General features: G+C 45.8%; 1 protein-coding gene across 1 annotated transcript; it reads left to right on the top strand.

The window, feature by feature from the left end:
• Positions 1–2,931: 2,931 nt before the first annotated feature.
• On the top strand, positions 2,932–17,181 carry LOC309449064 (uncharacterized protein). The gene is made up of 18 exons (XM_082070975.1): positions 2,932–3,660; positions 4,428–4,510; positions 4,663–4,819; positions 4,996–5,157; positions 5,327–5,452; positions 5,547–5,773; positions 6,312–6,403; positions 6,725–6,735; positions 7,816–7,868; positions 11,928–12,015; positions 12,632–13,111; positions 14,144–14,226; positions 14,415–14,571; positions 14,817–14,978; positions 15,131–15,256; positions 16,074–16,294; positions 16,515–16,543; positions 17,074–17,181. The coding sequence occupies exons 1-18, from the start codon at positions 3,034–3,036 to the stop codon at positions 17,103–17,105; spliced, it is 2,916 nt and encodes a 971-aa protein (XP_081927101.1). The 5' UTR covers positions 2,932–3,033; the 3' UTR covers positions 17,106–17,181.
• The last annotated feature ends 849 nt before the right edge of the window (positions 17,182–18,030 follow it).

Genomic DNA, 18,030 nt, shown 5'->3' with positions numbered 1-18,030 from the left:
GCTAACTTCTGTTAGGAAATACAGCCAGCAAGGCAATGTGCCACTTTCCTTCAGTGTCACGCACCAAAAACACTCCTATGTTTTATGATAGAAATTTCAATTTAAATACCAACATAAGAGCAAGAACCCAATTCTCGTCAGCACACTCAGTGGCTTGGTGCTGCCATCACAGTACCGTAACTGCGGTCTGCAGTCGGTATCCACAAAGAACAGATACTTTCTATTAATGTTGAAAAATCTGGTTTCTGAACTGCCTTTTTTTCAGTGCAGCATCAGGAAATTGCACTAACAAAAGCCCTTCTCCAAAGGGAACAAAGTTCATTTTGGGTTTCAACAGTATAAAAAGTGATGTAAAGCAAATGCAAATATGACTTTCATCTCCAAAGGCTGCAGATTCAAGTCTCAGTTGTACTTCATTGATAACAACAGCATATTCTAGCAGGTAGAGAGGAAGAGAACAGGAGAGGATTGCTGGACTGGAAGAGGTTGATTTCCCTTGGGAATTACTTTTAAACCTTTCCTCTTTCAGTTGTAGGAAGGCAACTGAACTAACAACGTAGATAGACTGTACAATCAAAATAGATCACATTTAACAGGATTCTTTGTAAGTCTACATGTGTGCAAGGAATAAAGGTCCATCCCAGGGAGTCACATAAGAGAAAAATAAGAACAGAATCTGGAGCTATGGAAATAATTCGTCTCTGAACAAACTGAAGAAATGCGATGCTGAAGGTGATGGGTGACGGATGAGGAACGCACAGATGGAGCCCCTGATGAAACTCATGGGAGCAGCGCTGTTCTGCCCAAGACCACAGCTGACTCATTTTTTTGAGAACAATTAATTACCAGTAATTGGTTCTGAGGTTGTCCTCTCCCTCTTGTGTGACTAAAGCCATAAATCCAGTAATGGCATCAGATCTTCTGTGAGAACCTCTGACTACCTTGGGTTCTTTTGCCAACTTGGAGTATCTGTTTGTGGCTCTACATCCAACTCCACCAGTGAGTAAACAGCACTTGGAAAGGCTTCATAACACTGTTACTCCAAACATATTTCTTTTCTGATTTACAAAGGTTCATAAGGCACATTATGAGAGAAAATTCTTCCAGGGGAGGGTAGGATTTCAAAGCTCCAAGTCTCTTCAAATGGCTGAGGAGAAGGCACAGGAGACACGTAAATAACCCTGAGTTACAGAGTCAAAAGTCTAAAGTTTAAGTCTTGTGTCATACAGTTATAGCAGTAACCAGTTAGATCAGCTATTCAAACCAAAAAAAAAAGAAGGACAGAGAGACAGATAAATGTGTCTGTTAATGGTGTGAAATTACAGCATTGGGAAATATTTGAAATCGTTGGGTCAGATGTTATGATGCAACATTGCCGAGAAGGAGATATAAAATCAACACCTCTGGCATTACCGCCATTCAGCAATAAACATCTCATAGGGAAGAATAAAGGCGCGTTTCACCAATCTAATGAGGAAAATATGACTAAGGAATCACACCCTGTGAGAAAATAATGGTTATTTTTTAATAATGATGACTCAGTCTCAGTAACATATGCAAAGCAACTGGTTCTGACGTGCAGATAATTAGAGAGCTACCAATAAAAGAACAATCATAATTAAGAAGATCAAAGTGTTACACTATCTTCGGCATATCTATGAAAATGTCTGTAGGGGTATCAAGAAAGAGGGTAAATGGCTTGCCATGATTCTTCCATCAGCCACAACGAGCATCGGTAATGTTTAAGCGTCTCATGATCGTTGTGGTTAAGAGAGAAAATGTTGCTCCAGCCACCACTGCGAGCTGTGTACAAGTGAGACAGTAAATGAAGAAACCAACAACAAAACGAACTGGTAATTTTTAACTCCCAAATAGAGATTAATTCCTATCAAAGTTTAACTCTCACATAAAAAGGCTCCTTGTACTTCAGGCTTAATGTTTCTGTTTTCCAAAAGCTATTTAAAGGCAAGATTTCTTTTCCAAAGAAGGGTTCATTGCATCCTTTTCTCCTACAGAAATACCACAACTGTGCAGCAGCATCAGACAAAGGACAGAAGAGAAGGGGGATGTAAAGGGTCATCCCAGCTGCCTCCACCAAATGTGGATAATGTCCCTACTAGGGTCAGTCTCAAAACTGTTCCCCTTCTCCATCCAAAGCTCCCGCAATGGAAGCACCTTCCAGACGCTTATCCCTCCCGTAGATAAAAACCTCCTCTCAGTTTGCAGCCCCAACATACTCAAACCCAAATCACGTCCTTTCCTACGTGACCAACAGCATTGTCCTTTATTTTAAATAGCCCTGGTATCTCCTTCCTTGAGGGCAAGCTGATAATCATCTTAACCTGCATTTTGCTCAGTTGAAAAGCTGAATCCTTTTGCTCTCCTCTCCCAAGGCAGACTAAGCGATGCCTTACACGTATCTTTCAGTTCAAAATAATCTATGAGTTACTGAAAAATTGCACAAAATCTTTAAAGATCACAAGTTTAAAATCACATCATTGCACGTCCATCTGTCTGAGCAAGACATAATATTCTCTCCTGGCAGTGATTTTAGCAGAGTTTGGTGATAGCAGAAATAGCATTGCTTCTTCCAAGGTTATTCTATTGAGATTTACCACTCAGCATTCTGAAAGTGTCCAGGCTGAGCTTGCTTTGGGGGGAAGGACCTAAATTCTTAGAGATTCTGTTTCCAAAAGTGCCAGTTACTGGCAGTTCTGCCGGTGAAATGACACAAGGCTCACACACAGGGTGCCTGAGTTCATATTTCTTCAACTCTGAAATGAAACCAGAGTAACTAGGTGGTGCTTTCACCACCCGTTTTCAGGACAAAAAATGACTACGAAGAGGAACTATTAAAATGAGTTTCACTCTCTAAGTAGCCAGCAACGTACTATCTGAAACAAAATCTAACACACAGCCACCCACCCGAAATTATAGTGTGTGCTTCGAGTGAATCAGCATGCAAACACAATACCCAAGGGGAGGGCTGTCCCAAGCCCCAAAAGAAATTCCCCTTAGCACATCACTTTTGGGATGAGCACCAGGGCTGGCAAAGCCCATGGGAAGCTGGACTGCTGGGAGGTGACACCCACCCGCAGGTATAAAGGGCCACAAGCAAGGAGAGGAGCCCCACTTGGATTTGCAGTTCCAAGCTGTGCCGTGGGCTTTGCATTTGGGGCCGCTGACCTGATTCGTGACACCATGAGCTGCAGCATCAAGAGAACGTCCAGCACCTCTTACCGGAGCGGCGGAGGCGCAGGGGGCTGCGCTGGCGGCAGCGGCAGGAGTTCCTCCGTCTCCTGCCGGCGATACGCCTCCTCGGTCATAGGCGGTGGGAGCTACGGGGGGGGAGCTTGCAGCATCGGCTACGGAGGAGGCATGAGCGCCGGCAGCCTTGCCGGTGGCTTTGCCGGTGGCTTTGGTAGTGGCTTTGGTGGTGGCTTTGGTGCTGGAGGGGACGTCCTCTTGAGCGGCAATGAGAAGGTCACCATGCAGAACCTCAATGACCGCCTGGCTGCTTATCTGGACAAAGTGCGCAGGTTGGAGGAGGAAAACGCTCAGCTCGAGCTCCACATCCGCGAGTGGTACAGGAAACAAGCGCCCAGCGTCTCCAAGGACTACACCTCCTACTACCAGACCATCGAGCAACTCCAAAATCAGGTAGGACAGCCCTATCTATCGTGTTCTCGTCTCCCTCATGCTATTCCCACCTGGAAGGGGTCCCAAGGGGGTGGGAAGGAGCTGCTGGACACCTTGCTGGTGGCACCACGGGCAGAGACCTGCTGAGCTGCGCCTCCTAGCTCTGGGGTAGGCAAAGCCCCATAGCACCCCACAAGTGAAAGGAATGTGTGTTGGGGACACAGCCTGAGGCACCAGGGAGGGCTCCCCCAGCCCCAGACGTGCTGCCGCACGGAACTGAAACCCCACGGTGCACGGTGGCTCCAAACCAGCCAGCTGCGGTTTCCAGTCGCTCCCTCTGCTCCCACCCAGCTCAGCTGGAGGCAGCACAAAGCCAAAGCACCTGCACTGCAACATCTGAACTCCCACATATTCCAGATGGTAGGACCAAGGGCTTCCCTTACAACAATCAGCTTTTTTTGTAGCGAGATTATAATTATCGCATCAGGGAAAAGACTATGCTTCATTATACACCAGGTGCAGAAACCTATAGGTGTTGGTGATCTCCCAGTATGAATGTTCTCCTTTCCACCATCAAAATATTCTTTCATCAGAATGCTGGGGAAGCAGAAATCTTACACACACCAATTCCTGTGGCATGGCATTTCAATAACTTTCTATGGCCCCTGCATTACCGCAGGAAACAATTCTAAGACCCACAAAATAAGCCCTACCAAAGATTTGTGATTTCTTTCTTCTTATCTTGGATGTCTCAAACAAAGACCCCTCTCCAACTTGCCCCTTTTCAGATCATTTCTGCCACTGTGGACAATAACCGACTGCTTCTGGACATCGATAACAGCAAGATGACTGCTGAGGACTTCCGAATGAAGTGAGTACCGCTCTGTGAACCTTACATCTTTCATTTCATGAATTTTACATGGTTCACGAATGCAGATGATGATACCTTGTCCTAAGTGGTATAACCACACCCAGGCAGTGTAATGAAATTCATGTGTAATGCTTCTCTTTTCTCTGGTACAGGTATGAGAATGAGCTGGTCCTTCGTCAGACTGTGGAGTCTGATATCAATGGCTTGAGAAATCTCCTGGATGAGCTCACTCACACTCGTTCTTCACTGGAATCTGAGCTGGAGTCCTTGAAGGATGAGCTGATTGCTCTTAAGAGAAACCATGAGGAGGTACGATCCCATCATGTCCACCACACAGCACTTGGATTCTTCAGAGTCCCCCAAGTTACATATCAAGTCCATTCAGCCTCATGTCATGTCTCTGTCATCCTTTGTACGTCGATACTGCTCTGCCCACTGTCCCCAAGACAAGAAATGACCCGGGCTCTTTGTTTCTCCCTTTGCAGGAGCTCAGGCAGCTCCAGTCTCAAACTACGGGTGATGTGAGTGTGGAGGTCAATGCCGCCCCTGGCCAAGACTTGACCAAGATCCTGAATGACCTGAGGAACGAGTACGAGCAGATCATCGAGAAGAACCGCAGAGAGGTTGAGCAGTGGTATGAAGTCAAGGTATGGAGCAATGCACCAGGTGGGGGCTCCTCCTGGGGAAAAGCACAGACACCCTGCGACGGGGTGTGCAAAGCCCTTGCTAAAGGGCGATCTTCATTCTCAGCCAGCAAATCTGCTCCCTGAGGGTATTTTATAACTCACAAAGTGTCTTGGGCTTTGACTTGTACAGATTGAAGAAGTCAATCGCCAGGTCACCTCGAGCAGCCAGGACATGCAGACCAGCAGCCACCAGCTCACGGAACTGAAACGCGAAACGCAGAACCTGGAGATCGAGCTGCAGGCGCAGCTCAGCACGGTACCCGGGGCAGCAGCGCCGAGGGCACGTCCCTCCTCGCCAGGGGCAGCGAGGGGAGAGCCCTGCTCCTCAACTCCCGCATCTCCCCTTGCAGAAATCCTCCCTGGAAAACTCCTTGGCAGAAACCGAATCGCGCTACGCCTTCCTGCTGCAGCAGATCCAGGCGCAGATTAACTGTGTGGAGGAGGAGCTGGCCAGTATCCGCTGCGAGATGGAGAGTCAGAACCAGGAGTACAAGATGCTCCTGGGCATCAAGACCCGCCTGGAGCAGGAGATCGCTCAGTACCGGGCGCTGCTGCAGGAGGGGCAGCAGGACATTGGGTATGTATTCAGTTTGCAAGTAAAGGCATAAATTCTATCATGGTCTATTCTATTGGGACTGGTCAAAAGCAGAGTAGAATGTTTTACCAGTCTGTAGTTGAAATCTAAATACAACGGATTTTTTTCACAGCATCTACACTGAAATGTATGTATCATAGAGTTAATAAGCACTTCAAACACAGAGGGATACAGAAAGCATATAGTTTCTGACTTATTTTCAGTTAGTCAGTTCCTCTCAGCCTGTTTGTGCAGAGAATTCCATGAGAGGAATCCCTGTGCAGAACCAGACTGCAGATGAACCAGCACAGCTGCACTGAGAGCAGAACAATTACACTTCTACAGCCTTGTTATTTCTGATTCTACAGCTTGGCTGGAAAACACAGCTTAAGGGCATGAAACGAAAACAATATAAAGAAATATTTGCAAGGTCCAGGAAAAGCTGAGCTGCTACCTGCACTACACATTATGTCACAGTATGTCTCTTTATGAATGCATTTATAGTATCATTACCTTCATTAACACTCCTTTCCTTGCACAGAAATTCTCAAGGAGCTCTCCAAGGAGGGGGAATATCCTCCCACTCTTATTCTTCCACTTCCTACTCCCACGGTCAATCTGGTGAGAAGACAGGTAAGAAAGATCTTCCAAAGAGGACCCTAATTTACCCTGTCCCGTGGCTTTCCCGTTCTGCGTCTCATCTCTTTTCCTGTTAGCACTATCCCCTGTGTTACAGCTTCCACATTTGCAGTTGCAGAAGAGAATAAACCGTTCACAGTCAAATCCCTTCATTTTGAGGTGTCTTAGCTTCAGTTACAGAAGCAGACTAAGCTCCTTTCCACACTCTTACTAACACAGACGGACATTTAAACCATGGAGACACCTGAAATGTCAATGCCGCAAGAGATGTTTGATTTCCCCATCACACTAATGGTTTCTTCTGTCATTCCACAGGGCAGTCCCGAGTGTGTTAAGATACCCCGATGGTTCCCACTGCCATCCCAGCAGCCCGACCTACAATGCGATAATACACAGGACACCCACCTGATGCACAGACTGCGCTGCAAATATTATCAAGTCAAGATTAATAATGTCTAGGACCCTCTTAAAATTATCTGTTTCTTCCTTTTTATATTGTTCTTCATCTGCAACCGATGTATCTACATGCACTCAGGTGCAATGCAATTGATGATCATCTTCCTGCTGGTAACAATGCCTCTAATAAAACTTTACTTTCCTGCAATGCAAAGAAAACCGTGTGTCCAACAATCTATTTGGTATATTTATATTGTATTTAAATTTAGGTGGAACAAACGAGGAGTTAAAGTTGGGAGTATTATGTAATATGGCCCCAAAGAAAATTGTATATCCTAACTTGATCAGATGATGTCCAGATAAAATACTGACACTGATTCTGTGAGATTAATGAAATACCGACACTAAACTCGAGAGCGACACCTATAGGAAAGAAGGCAGGATGGGTGAAGCCCTTTTTTGTAGCATCCATTGCAAGGGATGTGCACGATTTGCCAGTTCAGCAGCTGGACTGAAACAATCAGTTAATTAAACTCAATATTCCATGAAAATTTTGGCAAATCAAAACCATTTGCCACTGGCTCACTGAGTGAGAAATCAACTATCTTCAGGCAGCCCTCTCAGCTTTCAGATGAGGGCTCTACCTAATTTAGTTCAATAAAACCAAAGGACTAGATCAGGAAATAAATGTTGAGTATGCAAAGAAGTTCTCCTTGTAACACAAAAATTCAGTTGTTAGGATTATTCCTCCTGACATGGTGGAAGATCCGGGCTCAGGTCTTTTGTCTGATGGTTCAAAATAAAGGAAACATGTACTTTTATCTCATAAGCCAGTATTAATAGATCCATAGTGGTACAGCTCTCTGGATGGATGGGTGGAGGGCGGTGGGTGGAAAGAAGGTTCAGTCGTTCTTACTAAGCTGCTCCACTTCGTGTTACACACTTATGGCAGAGAGAGGAAGAAAAAACGGTGAACTATCTCATTTAAACCTTCCAAATCTGCATTTCAGTCTGATTTGCAGTGGGCTGAGAAAGCGGCTGAACAGGGTCTACCACATATCGGGTGAGTGACTCAACCGCTGCCCCGAAACACGCCAGGGTGGGTCTCCCATTGTTCTCTGACCAGCACATAAATCACCGGCCTTTTCTACTCTGTCCAACAGCTTCGCGCCTGCACTTTGGTTTGCAAACAGGTTCAGGGCAGGTAAAATGCCGTGGGTTTGGATAACAACGCGTCACTTCAAAAGGCATCGAACTTTGTACGTGCTACAATCCTAAACTGAATTCTCAGCATAGCAGCGAAAAAGGAGATGAGGCAGAGAAACTCCATAGAAAACAAGTGAGATTTGTACAGTCAAAGCAAAACTACCTCTCCCTGAGTCACAACAGGACTTACCGGAGCATAATCTGCCCATTGTAATATCAAAGCCCATGAAAACAAGATGGAACGAGCTGAAATCAATCTACATTTGCAGGGTGAGTGCAAGGGACTATTGCACAGCACCCTCTAGTGGCAAATTCAGAAAATATACACAGGGATTTGTGACCGAAACTGGTTGATACAGTCTCAAAATTAAGCCTCGGACCTGGAAAATGGTCTGGCCAAGGAAAGCACAGCTTAAATAATAATAAAACGTTTCTCGCCGATGTAACACTGTGATACCAGATGGGGTAATAAACCAAATTAACAGACAGTTGAAAGGTTAGAAATTAATTCATTATCAAGGACAGGGAAGAGAAAAAGAGCAAGTATCTGTTTCACACAATTCTGCCTGAGGGTTTTGAGGTAATTCCAGCAAATTCAGATTAAGTCAAAACCTGGATTGTTCTTGCACTTGTTTAACTCGCCTTGAAGTTGTTTCTTCTCTGTTTTCAAGTCATTTAATACCGTCAGTGAAGAGGGGAAGAATTTTATTACAAACGAGGTTCAATGAAACGCTGCTGCGTTTAAAAACCAGCCCTGTAGGGGGGACTGTGGAGATACATTAATCCCAAACGCTATCTCAGGGTTAACACAGCGAACACGCGATTCCAGGTGCGCTGGAGCTGACTCTCGTAATTCATTTAGTACAGCCTCAAGAGCAGTTTCTGCCCTGCAATTACTCCTAATAAGCCCGTGTTTGGGAGCCCACGCTCGCATCCTGGCTGCGGGGAACACCTTTCGCTGCCGCTCGCTCCTGCGCACCCAGGGCACCCACAGCCTTATTCACCAACATCTCCTTACACCGTTTCTAACCCTATTTCAGTTCTTTCCCGCAGCCTCATGTCAGGCTGTCAAAAATCACGGCAGTACTGAAATGCTCATAGTGATTGCACACTCGCTAAGGTTTTAACCAGATTCTCAAAACTCCTTTCTGTTGAAAACACTGTCAGAAAACAGCCACCAGAATCTTACCGGTTTTATTAGTTAGTAAAGCTGAATCAATTAGTATTTCGGTCAGCTTGATGAGGTGGTGGGCTGCCCCACATATCTATGCAGACAGCGCGGACCTTAATGTTTAATTAAAAGAGGATTTAAAGCTGAATACAAGTGCCAGAGACTAGTGGAAAGCCACCGTTCTCAGTTACAAAGCAACATACCTGATGCACACAAATACTGCGGAATTTGCCTATGAAGTATGACCGTGAAAATGAAGCGAACTGTTTGAGTCATTGGAAATACCCTTCCCAAAGGCGTGCAGGGCAAAGCTGGGGTTGCAGAAGGTGGTTCCTGGGAAGCGATAGTTGCTATGAGAACAACCTGTTTGACAAACACCTCCTGGCAGGGGCTGCAGGACTTGCCCTCGCAGAGCAAACAGTTGGATTTTCTCACCAAGAGACCTGGAGGCTTTGAGAATTCATCTCAATTAAAACCAGAATGAAACCACTCGTAGGGTCAGGAAAGCCCACATCTGGCTGATAGGTACAAAGAGAGCTCCTTGTTTTCTAATTTAAAGAATATATATTTAAAGCTTGCATGGTAAAGCCCCCACCCTGTCGGAAGCTGTGGCTTGTCACTACGATCAGAAAATATTCTTATAAAATTAGCTGGAGAAATAATAATGTGTAAGTACAATACAAATATATAAACATGTGCATATGAATATATGAGCACATAAATTCTGCACATGCAAACATGCTCTTCAAATGTTTTACAGACATGAACCAAATTAAACAGCTCGTCTCTCTCTGTGCTTTGAAACCCGCCTGTTTTATTTCTACCTGGTCTGGGATATTTTTGAGGAGGAATTTTCCGCTGCGGAGCTGGATGGCAAATGTTCAAGGTGTACGTGGTTCCTCTGGGCCGGGACAGGTTTGGTCTTGCTTTTATATCCTATCATTAATTGTTTTTTTTAAATCCTCACAAACCTTGCCACATATTCCCTGAACGTGCCAGCAGATGGAAAGACAAGGATGTTTATGAGCTGGGAAGGCAGGTCCTGGCGTGCACACACAGCTGGTCCCAGTTGAAAAGTGGGCAGATAAGAGCAGAGAGCAGCACTGATCACTCTCAAAATTGCTATTTTTGCAAAGTAGAGGGAATGTGATTTGGTTAAGAGGTTCCCCCATTTCTGCATTGAAGGAGACGGGAAATAAGCTCATGTAAGGGCTCAGTTTTATGAGAATAATAAGACTCAGGGCAACTCATTTTTTCCAGGGCTCTAGTTCTTTCATGGCAGGAAAGAAATGGTGATTCAGTGATTTGAGCTGAGCCTGAAAGACAGATTCCAAGCCTCCTTAGTGATACCAGGACATTTACTTTCCCAACGTTCTTTATTTACATGATATTTGAATATATTAGTGTGAAGAAAACACATAAAAGCTCATGAAAAGCTCATGAAGACCTCAAAGACTTAAATAACTGGGAGCAATGTAGCGAACACACGCGACCACTGAGGTGGAAGAAAGATGTGAAGTCAAAAGAAAATCAAAACCTTTCTGGAAACGCAGAGTGCAGATTCAGGTTTGGAGCAGGAGACGAATCAGAACATACTGGTATTTGTTCTCCTTTAAGCCACTTGCACTTCTGTTCAGTGAAGAAAAGCGCATGGACTTACGTTTTTTATGCTCTAACTACGGAATTTAACATTTAACAACCAAATAACTGTTCTTCTGCAGCTCTCTGTCTGCAGGCAGACTGTAACTTTCTGATAGAATTATTTCCCCTGTTGACAGGGCTGGGAACAGTTACCTGCTGGGCAGGTTTTTCCTACCCGGGGCTGAACGGGACATTGTGATCTACAGCAGGAACCACCGGCGTGTCTTGGCAGGCAGAAGTGTCCTCCGTACCTCCTGGAAAAGGCTGTATGGTTGACTGTGAATGCAGAAAGAACTCATCTGGGTTGCCCCTGGACCGCAGCGTCACAGCCAGGCCACGTATGGAACATACATTGTCTATATCAAGTGATGTATTTTGTACCCGAGCCACTGCAGAATTCCTCTTTCTGATACAACCTCCTAATTAGACCCAGAGCAATGGGGCTGTTGATACAGGTGCCTTGGCCGCCTTCCAGCCGGTGTATTTGTTCTTTCACTCTCCCTGCATTTGCCCTCAAGTTTGACATTCCTCTCTTCACAAAGAGCTCATGTGTGGTCTGAAATACCTGGTGCATTTTTATGGGTATAAAAAGACCAGACAGGCCCTCATACAGAGCACGCATTTCCTTTGGCTTATCTTTAATTCTTTGTTTTGGTATTAAATGGATTTCTCATTCAAACATCACAACGTGCACCTTGTGCTCCAAAAGTTCTGTTCAGGGGAACCACTTGCAGGTGGTTCCTTGTGCCCAGGTCTGGTTGCTCCTTGCAAGCTGCAAACGCTTTTCTTTCCTTGAAACCATTCTGGGGAGTCCCAGAGGTTTGGAGGGAGCAAGGGGTGGCAAGAGGAAGAAAGAGGGTGGAAGAAAAGATGTGCACATCCACTCCTTTGGTAGGGATGCTCATGGAGGAGCTTGCAGTAACAAAAGCAGCATCGCTTTGGAAAATGCATCTTGGATAACAGAGGACTTAAACATCTTAGAAAGAAGATTTTCACAAATCTCCAAGACCAAACGACTGCGTGATTGTGTTTCTTATGTTTACTTCCCTCTTTTAGAAGCAATGAAAGGGTTCACTGTTGTTTCTGTTGTTTCTCACCCCCCAGGTACACGGGGAAGTTTAATGCTCCAATACAGCCACAGTTCCTGAAAAGGATTCTTGTTTCTTTAGAAAACCAGACTATTTTAGACAAGGTATGTTCTCTGCCAGACTCTCCCTTCTACTGCCAGCCCAAAAGGAACTAAAAGCAAAGAAAGAAATTGTGAAAATGATACTTCTGGAAGAAGAATTTTTCTCAAGGGAAATAGGAAAACAGAGGGGTGGGAACTGGTTTTGTCAAGATCCACACATAGTGGTCACCATCTGGGCTCCTTTCAAGCTCTGTTATCAGTCTACCAATTACTAACTCAGTCAGTATTAAACTCTTTCCTGAGATTACACGAGACGCCGTGGCCACAGTGTTGTTTGCAGCGGGGCTGTGCGCTCCCAGCACTTTAGTTTCAGTAGGTAAACCATAACTAGGTTAGTGAATGTTCCCCTTAGCGGGGCGACGCCTCTGAATCCCCCCTTCTGCTTCAAAAGGCAGCGGCTGGGGGGGCAGAATGAGCTCCTGCGGGTGAAGGCATTTGGGAAGGAAACAGCCCACTTGAGAGCGAGTGACCAATAAGAGGAATCGATGTGTTGGCAGGTTTACGGCTGATAAATTCCATGGGTCTCAGATAACACGTTCTGGAGACAACTCCCATTGTCAGAGGGATAAAAAAGGTGGGGTGGGGGACGGAGCGCACACTCCTGCCTCGGGATCACCAGCGCAGCTTGGGTTGGGTCCTTGTTGTTCCTGCCATGGCCAGTTACAGCTTCAGGCAAAGCAGCTTCTCTGGGGCAGGGGGGCCTGGGGTCTCCTCGCTCCGTTTTGGGGGGGGTTGCTTTAGGGCTCCGAGCATCCACGGGGGGTCTGGTGGCAGGGGTGTGTCAGTCTCTTCTGCCAGATTTGTCTCTTCTGGCCCAGGAGGTGTCCTGGGTGGTGGATATGGAAGCGGTTTTAGCAGCTTTAGTGGCGGCTTCGGTGCCGGTTTGGGTGGCGGCGATGGGCTCCTCTCGGGAAATGAAAAGGCAACGATGCAAAGCCTGAACGAGCGGCTGGCATCCTACCTGGACAAGGTGCGGGCGCTGGAAGAGGCCAACTCCGATCTCGAGATTAAAATCCGAGACTGGTACCAAAAACAAGGGCCAGGCCCAGCTCGGGACTACAGTCCTTATTACAAGACTATTGAAGACCTTCGAGACAAGGTAGGTGTTAATATCTAATAAAATTATCTTAGATTCTCACTTAAGAAGGAAGCATAGAAACCTAAAGAGAAAAACGTCACTAGAACACCCAGAGGGCATTGCAGCTTATGGAAAGGAGAGGAAGATGAAATTAATGTGCAATGATTGGGCGGGGTGGATGAAGTAATTTATCAGTATGGAATTAGCTACATTTTAAAATGTTAGGTAAGAAAATGTACAAAACAATTAGTCTGAGATGCCTAAGTATTTAATTCTCTGATAACATTTGCTTTTAATAAAGCATATATATGACCAGATTATATATATATATGACCATATATATACTGATAAGTATAAAGACAACCAAGCAATGACAGCAACCTACCTAACTCTGTAATACGTTACCTGCCATATAGCTTGAAATACTTCAGAGGGACATACACATATCTTTAATGGTAAAATTAAAAGCTGATTAAGTACAATTTTGTAAATGCGAAAATAGCAGCTCAAGATTTCATCACCGCACATTTATTTATCTACTATGTTTCATTTACTTGATGTTGGTATTGAAATAAGAGTGATTAAACATTTGGCTTCTGGAAGAAGGAAGCAGCAGACATGAAGTAATCAATCCCATCTATTAATGCAGATTTGCCCCAGTGGTACCTGATAACAGATCACTTTGGGATGATACACACCTGGGAGCACATCGGTAGGAGCTGATTAAACCATGTAAATCAATGAAAGAAAACTTGAGGTTCAGTTTTCACAGTTCAGCTCGGAGTTCACAACCGCTCCCATGCATTTACTGTCTCTTCATTCAACCCATTCACATTCTCTACTGATCGGAAAAACTGAGCTCCAGTAAAGGCAGATCAGCAATTAGATTTTCTCCTTTTAGTACTTTTTCCCATTCCCTACTGAGAACTAAATAAAATACACTTTTAGTTGGTGCAGCTACAGATGAAAAAGAATCTTAACTCTTTTATCTTCAGCTCATGAAAGAAGATAGCAGTTGTATCAGCCTCAGCAATGAACTCTCCTTGTTTGTAGATCCTTGATGCCACTATCGACAACTCCAGGATTGTCCTGCAGATTGACAATGCCCGGCTGGCTGCTGACGACTTCAAAACCAAGTGAGTAATTCCTGAAAGGAAAAAGGTCCCTTGAGCAGCCAAAAGTCCTTGTTGAGCCAAAAGCTTATGTATTTGCTGAAGGCACTACCTGCACCGCAGAAAATTTTGTGTCATGTAAAATATGTGGAGGACAGTGACGTCCTGGACTAATTCAGCTAACCTGAAGAGTTTTGTTTTGCTTTGTTAAGGTTTGAAACAGAGCAAGGTCTTCGCATGAGCGTGGAGGCCGACATCAACGGCCTGCGCAAGGTCCTGGATGAGCTCACCCTGGCCAGGACGGACCTGGAGCTGCAGATCGAAAGCTTAAAGGAGGAGCTGGCTTATCTGAAGAAAAACCACGAGGAGGTAAAAAAAACCCCAAGAAACACATTTGAAAATGACATTTGGAAATATGGAGTCCCTCACAATTGCCCTGGGCTCTCCAACAGTGAAGAAAAGATTTCTGTGCAGGCTGGGAAAGTAAAGATACCCCTGCAAGTATTTAAGGGGAGCCAGTCAGAACTTGGCCCTTGAGGAAAGAACGGAAGGTTGGCAATGTTTTCAGTTTATGATCGTACCCTCTTTTGTGTTCCTCTGCCCTGTCCACATAGGAAATGAGCGCCCTGGGAGGACAAGTAACTGGTCAGGTCAATGTTGAACTGGATTCTGCTCCAGGCATCGACCTGACCAAGATCCTGGCTGAAATGAGAGACCAGTATGAGCACATGGCTGAGAAGAACAGGAAGGATGCTGAAGCCTGGTTCAACAACAAGGTAGAAGAAAGTCCATGCTGTACAGATAATAACAAAAAAAAATCCATGAGGGAAACAAAATAATTATTAAAACACTCAGAAGACTTCTGTGAAAGCCTTATGACCTCTACTTAAAAGCCCCATATTTCTCATGTGATGCTTTCCTGTTTCAGACCGAAGAGCTGAACCGTGAAGTAGCTGTCAACACCGAACAACTCCAGAGCAGCAAGTCTGAAGTCACCGACCTGAGACGCACCCTCCAAGGGCTGGAAATAGAACTTCAGTCCCAGCTCAGCATGGTACGATGAAATTTGCACTGCGTGAACCCCGCCCAGCACTGAAATGGGTGTATATTCACAGAATCCCAGAATGTCAGGGGTTGGAAGGGACCTGGAAAGCTCATCCAGTGCAATCCCCCATGGAGCAGGAACACCCAGATGAGGTTACACAGGAAGGTGTCCAGGCAGGTTGGAATGTCTGCAGAGAAGGAGACTCCACAACCCCCCTGGGCAGCCTGGGCCAGGCTCTGCCACCCTCACCGGGAAGAAGTTTCTTCTCAAATTTAAATGGAACCTCTTGTGTTCCAGTTTGAACCCATTGCCCCTTGTCCTGTCACTGGTCGTCACCGAGAAGAGCCTGGCTCCATCCTCCTGACACTCCCCCTTTCCATATTGATCCCCAGGAATGAGTCCCCCCTCAGTGTCCTCTTGTCCAGCTCCAGAGCCCCAGCTCCCTCAGCCTTTCCTCACACGGGAGATGCTCCACTCCCTGCAGCATCTTGGTGGCTGCGCTGGACTCTCTCCAGCAGTTCCCTGTCCTGCTGGAACTGAGGGGCCACAACTGGACACAATATTCCAGGTGTGGTCTCCCCAGGGCAGAGCAGAGGGGCAGGAGAACCTCTCTGACCTACTGACCCCCCCTTCTAACCCACCCCAGGTCCCATTGGCTTCCTGGCCACAAGGGCCCAGTGCTGGCTCATGGTCATCCTGCTGTCCCCAGGACGCCCAGGTCCCTTTCCCCTACGCTGCTCTCTAATAGGTCATTCCCCAACTGATACTGGAACCTGGGGTATTCCCCTCAGCCCCGCATGTTTTTGTGGTTTCGCTGTGCTCTCAGAGAGCGGCACTGGAAGGCACCCTGGCCGACACCGAAGGGCGCTACGAGGCGCAGCTGGCGCAGGTCCAGGGCCTCGTCAGCAACATAGAGGCGCAGCTGGCCGAGCTGCGGGCCGACATGGAGCGCCAGAACAGCGAGTACAAGATCCTCATGGACATCAAGACTCGGCTGGAGCAAGAGATCACTACTTACCGACAGCTCCTGGAGGGGCAGGAGTCCCAGTAAGTAACTGTGCCAAAAACCCCTTTGCTTAGTGTCGTGAAGTCTGACCTCAGCACCACAATTCCCCCTCCTGAGCTGAGAGGGAGAGCAAGGATATGACCATCCCTTCTATACTATATACAAAATGTACCCGATAGAGAATTTGCTTTCTACATGCTCATGTCATGCAGCATTTGTTGTGTTACCTCTCATTTCAACCCTTATCTCTTTGTTCTACAGGATGTTTGGCTCCCTTTCTGGAACTGCCGGTAAGAATTCTTTCTCTTTCAGGAAACCTTTAGGAGTCAAAGAAGTTTTATCTTCTAAAAGGAAATACGCATGCACTATGGTAGTTGTGTCCCTTCTAGAGACTGGGCTGCTGCACTGATTTGTGTCACAGAAAATCAGTAACAAATAATCACTCTGATAAGAATTTCACACAGTTCAGTCATTACAAGATGCTATAGACACCAGGAGAAAATCTCAGACTATGCTACAGGAAAGGCAAAGGAAAGCACAAAATGCTTAATCACTTCCCTAGATGAAAAGGGTACAAGACATTTAAGCTTGGCCAGCTCAGGGGAATTGCATGAACATGCAAGTAAAACTTGCCTTGAGCTTTTAAAGGTCAGATGTATTGTAAAAGAGATGTAAAAGAGATTCAAATCAGGGCTATGAAGAAGAAGCCTGAGAGAGGAGAATGAGACAAGACATAAACTAAGCTCAGTGCCTGTTGCAGAGTGGTCTCATATGTGTTACACTTCAGTCATTGCTGTTCTTTCTCTCCATATTGTTGTAGACAAAAGAGACAAGCTGGCAGATGGAAAATAACATTGAACATCCTACGAACGTCATCTCCAAAAGGAGAGAAAGCAAACAACACACAGGAACTGAAATTGAATCACTCAAAACTGATGGAAATTACTATCTTAAAGCATGGAAAATTGTTGGCCACACAAAGTTTAGGTAGATTCATCCATGTAGCGGTGTTTAATTTGCTAATTGTGTTCACTTTTTGACTATTTCTAGTTCTCTCACGCACTGAATTGCTGTATCTACTCTAAAAAAGATGATCTTGCATTCTTCTGTGTTATTGTGATGCTGTTCCTGAAATTTAGGTTTAATCAGGCAGGAAACTCTTCAGGGTTTGTGCTAAAAGGCTGTAGCCTAACGACGACATTCCTACCTCCCACGGCTACAACAGGCACAGGGCAGCTCAGCTGAGCTCAAAATCACACCAAGAGTGGGCCCAGACTAAAGGTACCCAGCGCTGCACCCCAGAGCAGACCACCTTGCAGCCTGTTTCAGGGAGACACCATCAACTCCTTCAGCATTTCTGTCTTTGGACTTGGGAGGGAATAATTATTCCACCTTTGTTCATAACCAGATGTCCATAACAGATTAATGAAGTGTTTGCACAGCAAGGAGCGTCCCCAAGCTGTGGGCTTGCTCTGCCAAGGTTGGGCAATCTAATCTGATCCAATTCAATTCAATTGAAGGGGCGCTGGTGCCCGGGTTTGCTCAGCAGTGACTCAGGTGAGCCGTCAACATCAGTGACAGACAATCCCGGCTTGGCCTCTGGAAACCTTGCACGGGAGCATTAGGCAGCGGCTTCGCTGTCACACAGAAAAACTGTGACAGGAAAGAAAACCAGTCACAAAAAGTAATATTCCAGGTGTGGTCTCCCCAGGGCAGAGCAGAGGGGCAGGAGAACCTCTCTGACCTACTGACCACCCCCTTCTAACCCACCCCAGGT

This window comes from Streptopelia decaocto (assembly GCF_964273445.1).
Source record: "Streptopelia decaocto genome assembly, chromosome: 22".
NCBI classification, from domain to species: Eukaryota; Metazoa; Chordata; class Aves; order Columbiformes; family Columbidae; genus Streptopelia; species Streptopelia decaocto.
Note: the sequence above shows the minus strand (reverse complement) of the source record. Positions and strands in the feature narration are given on the sequence as shown.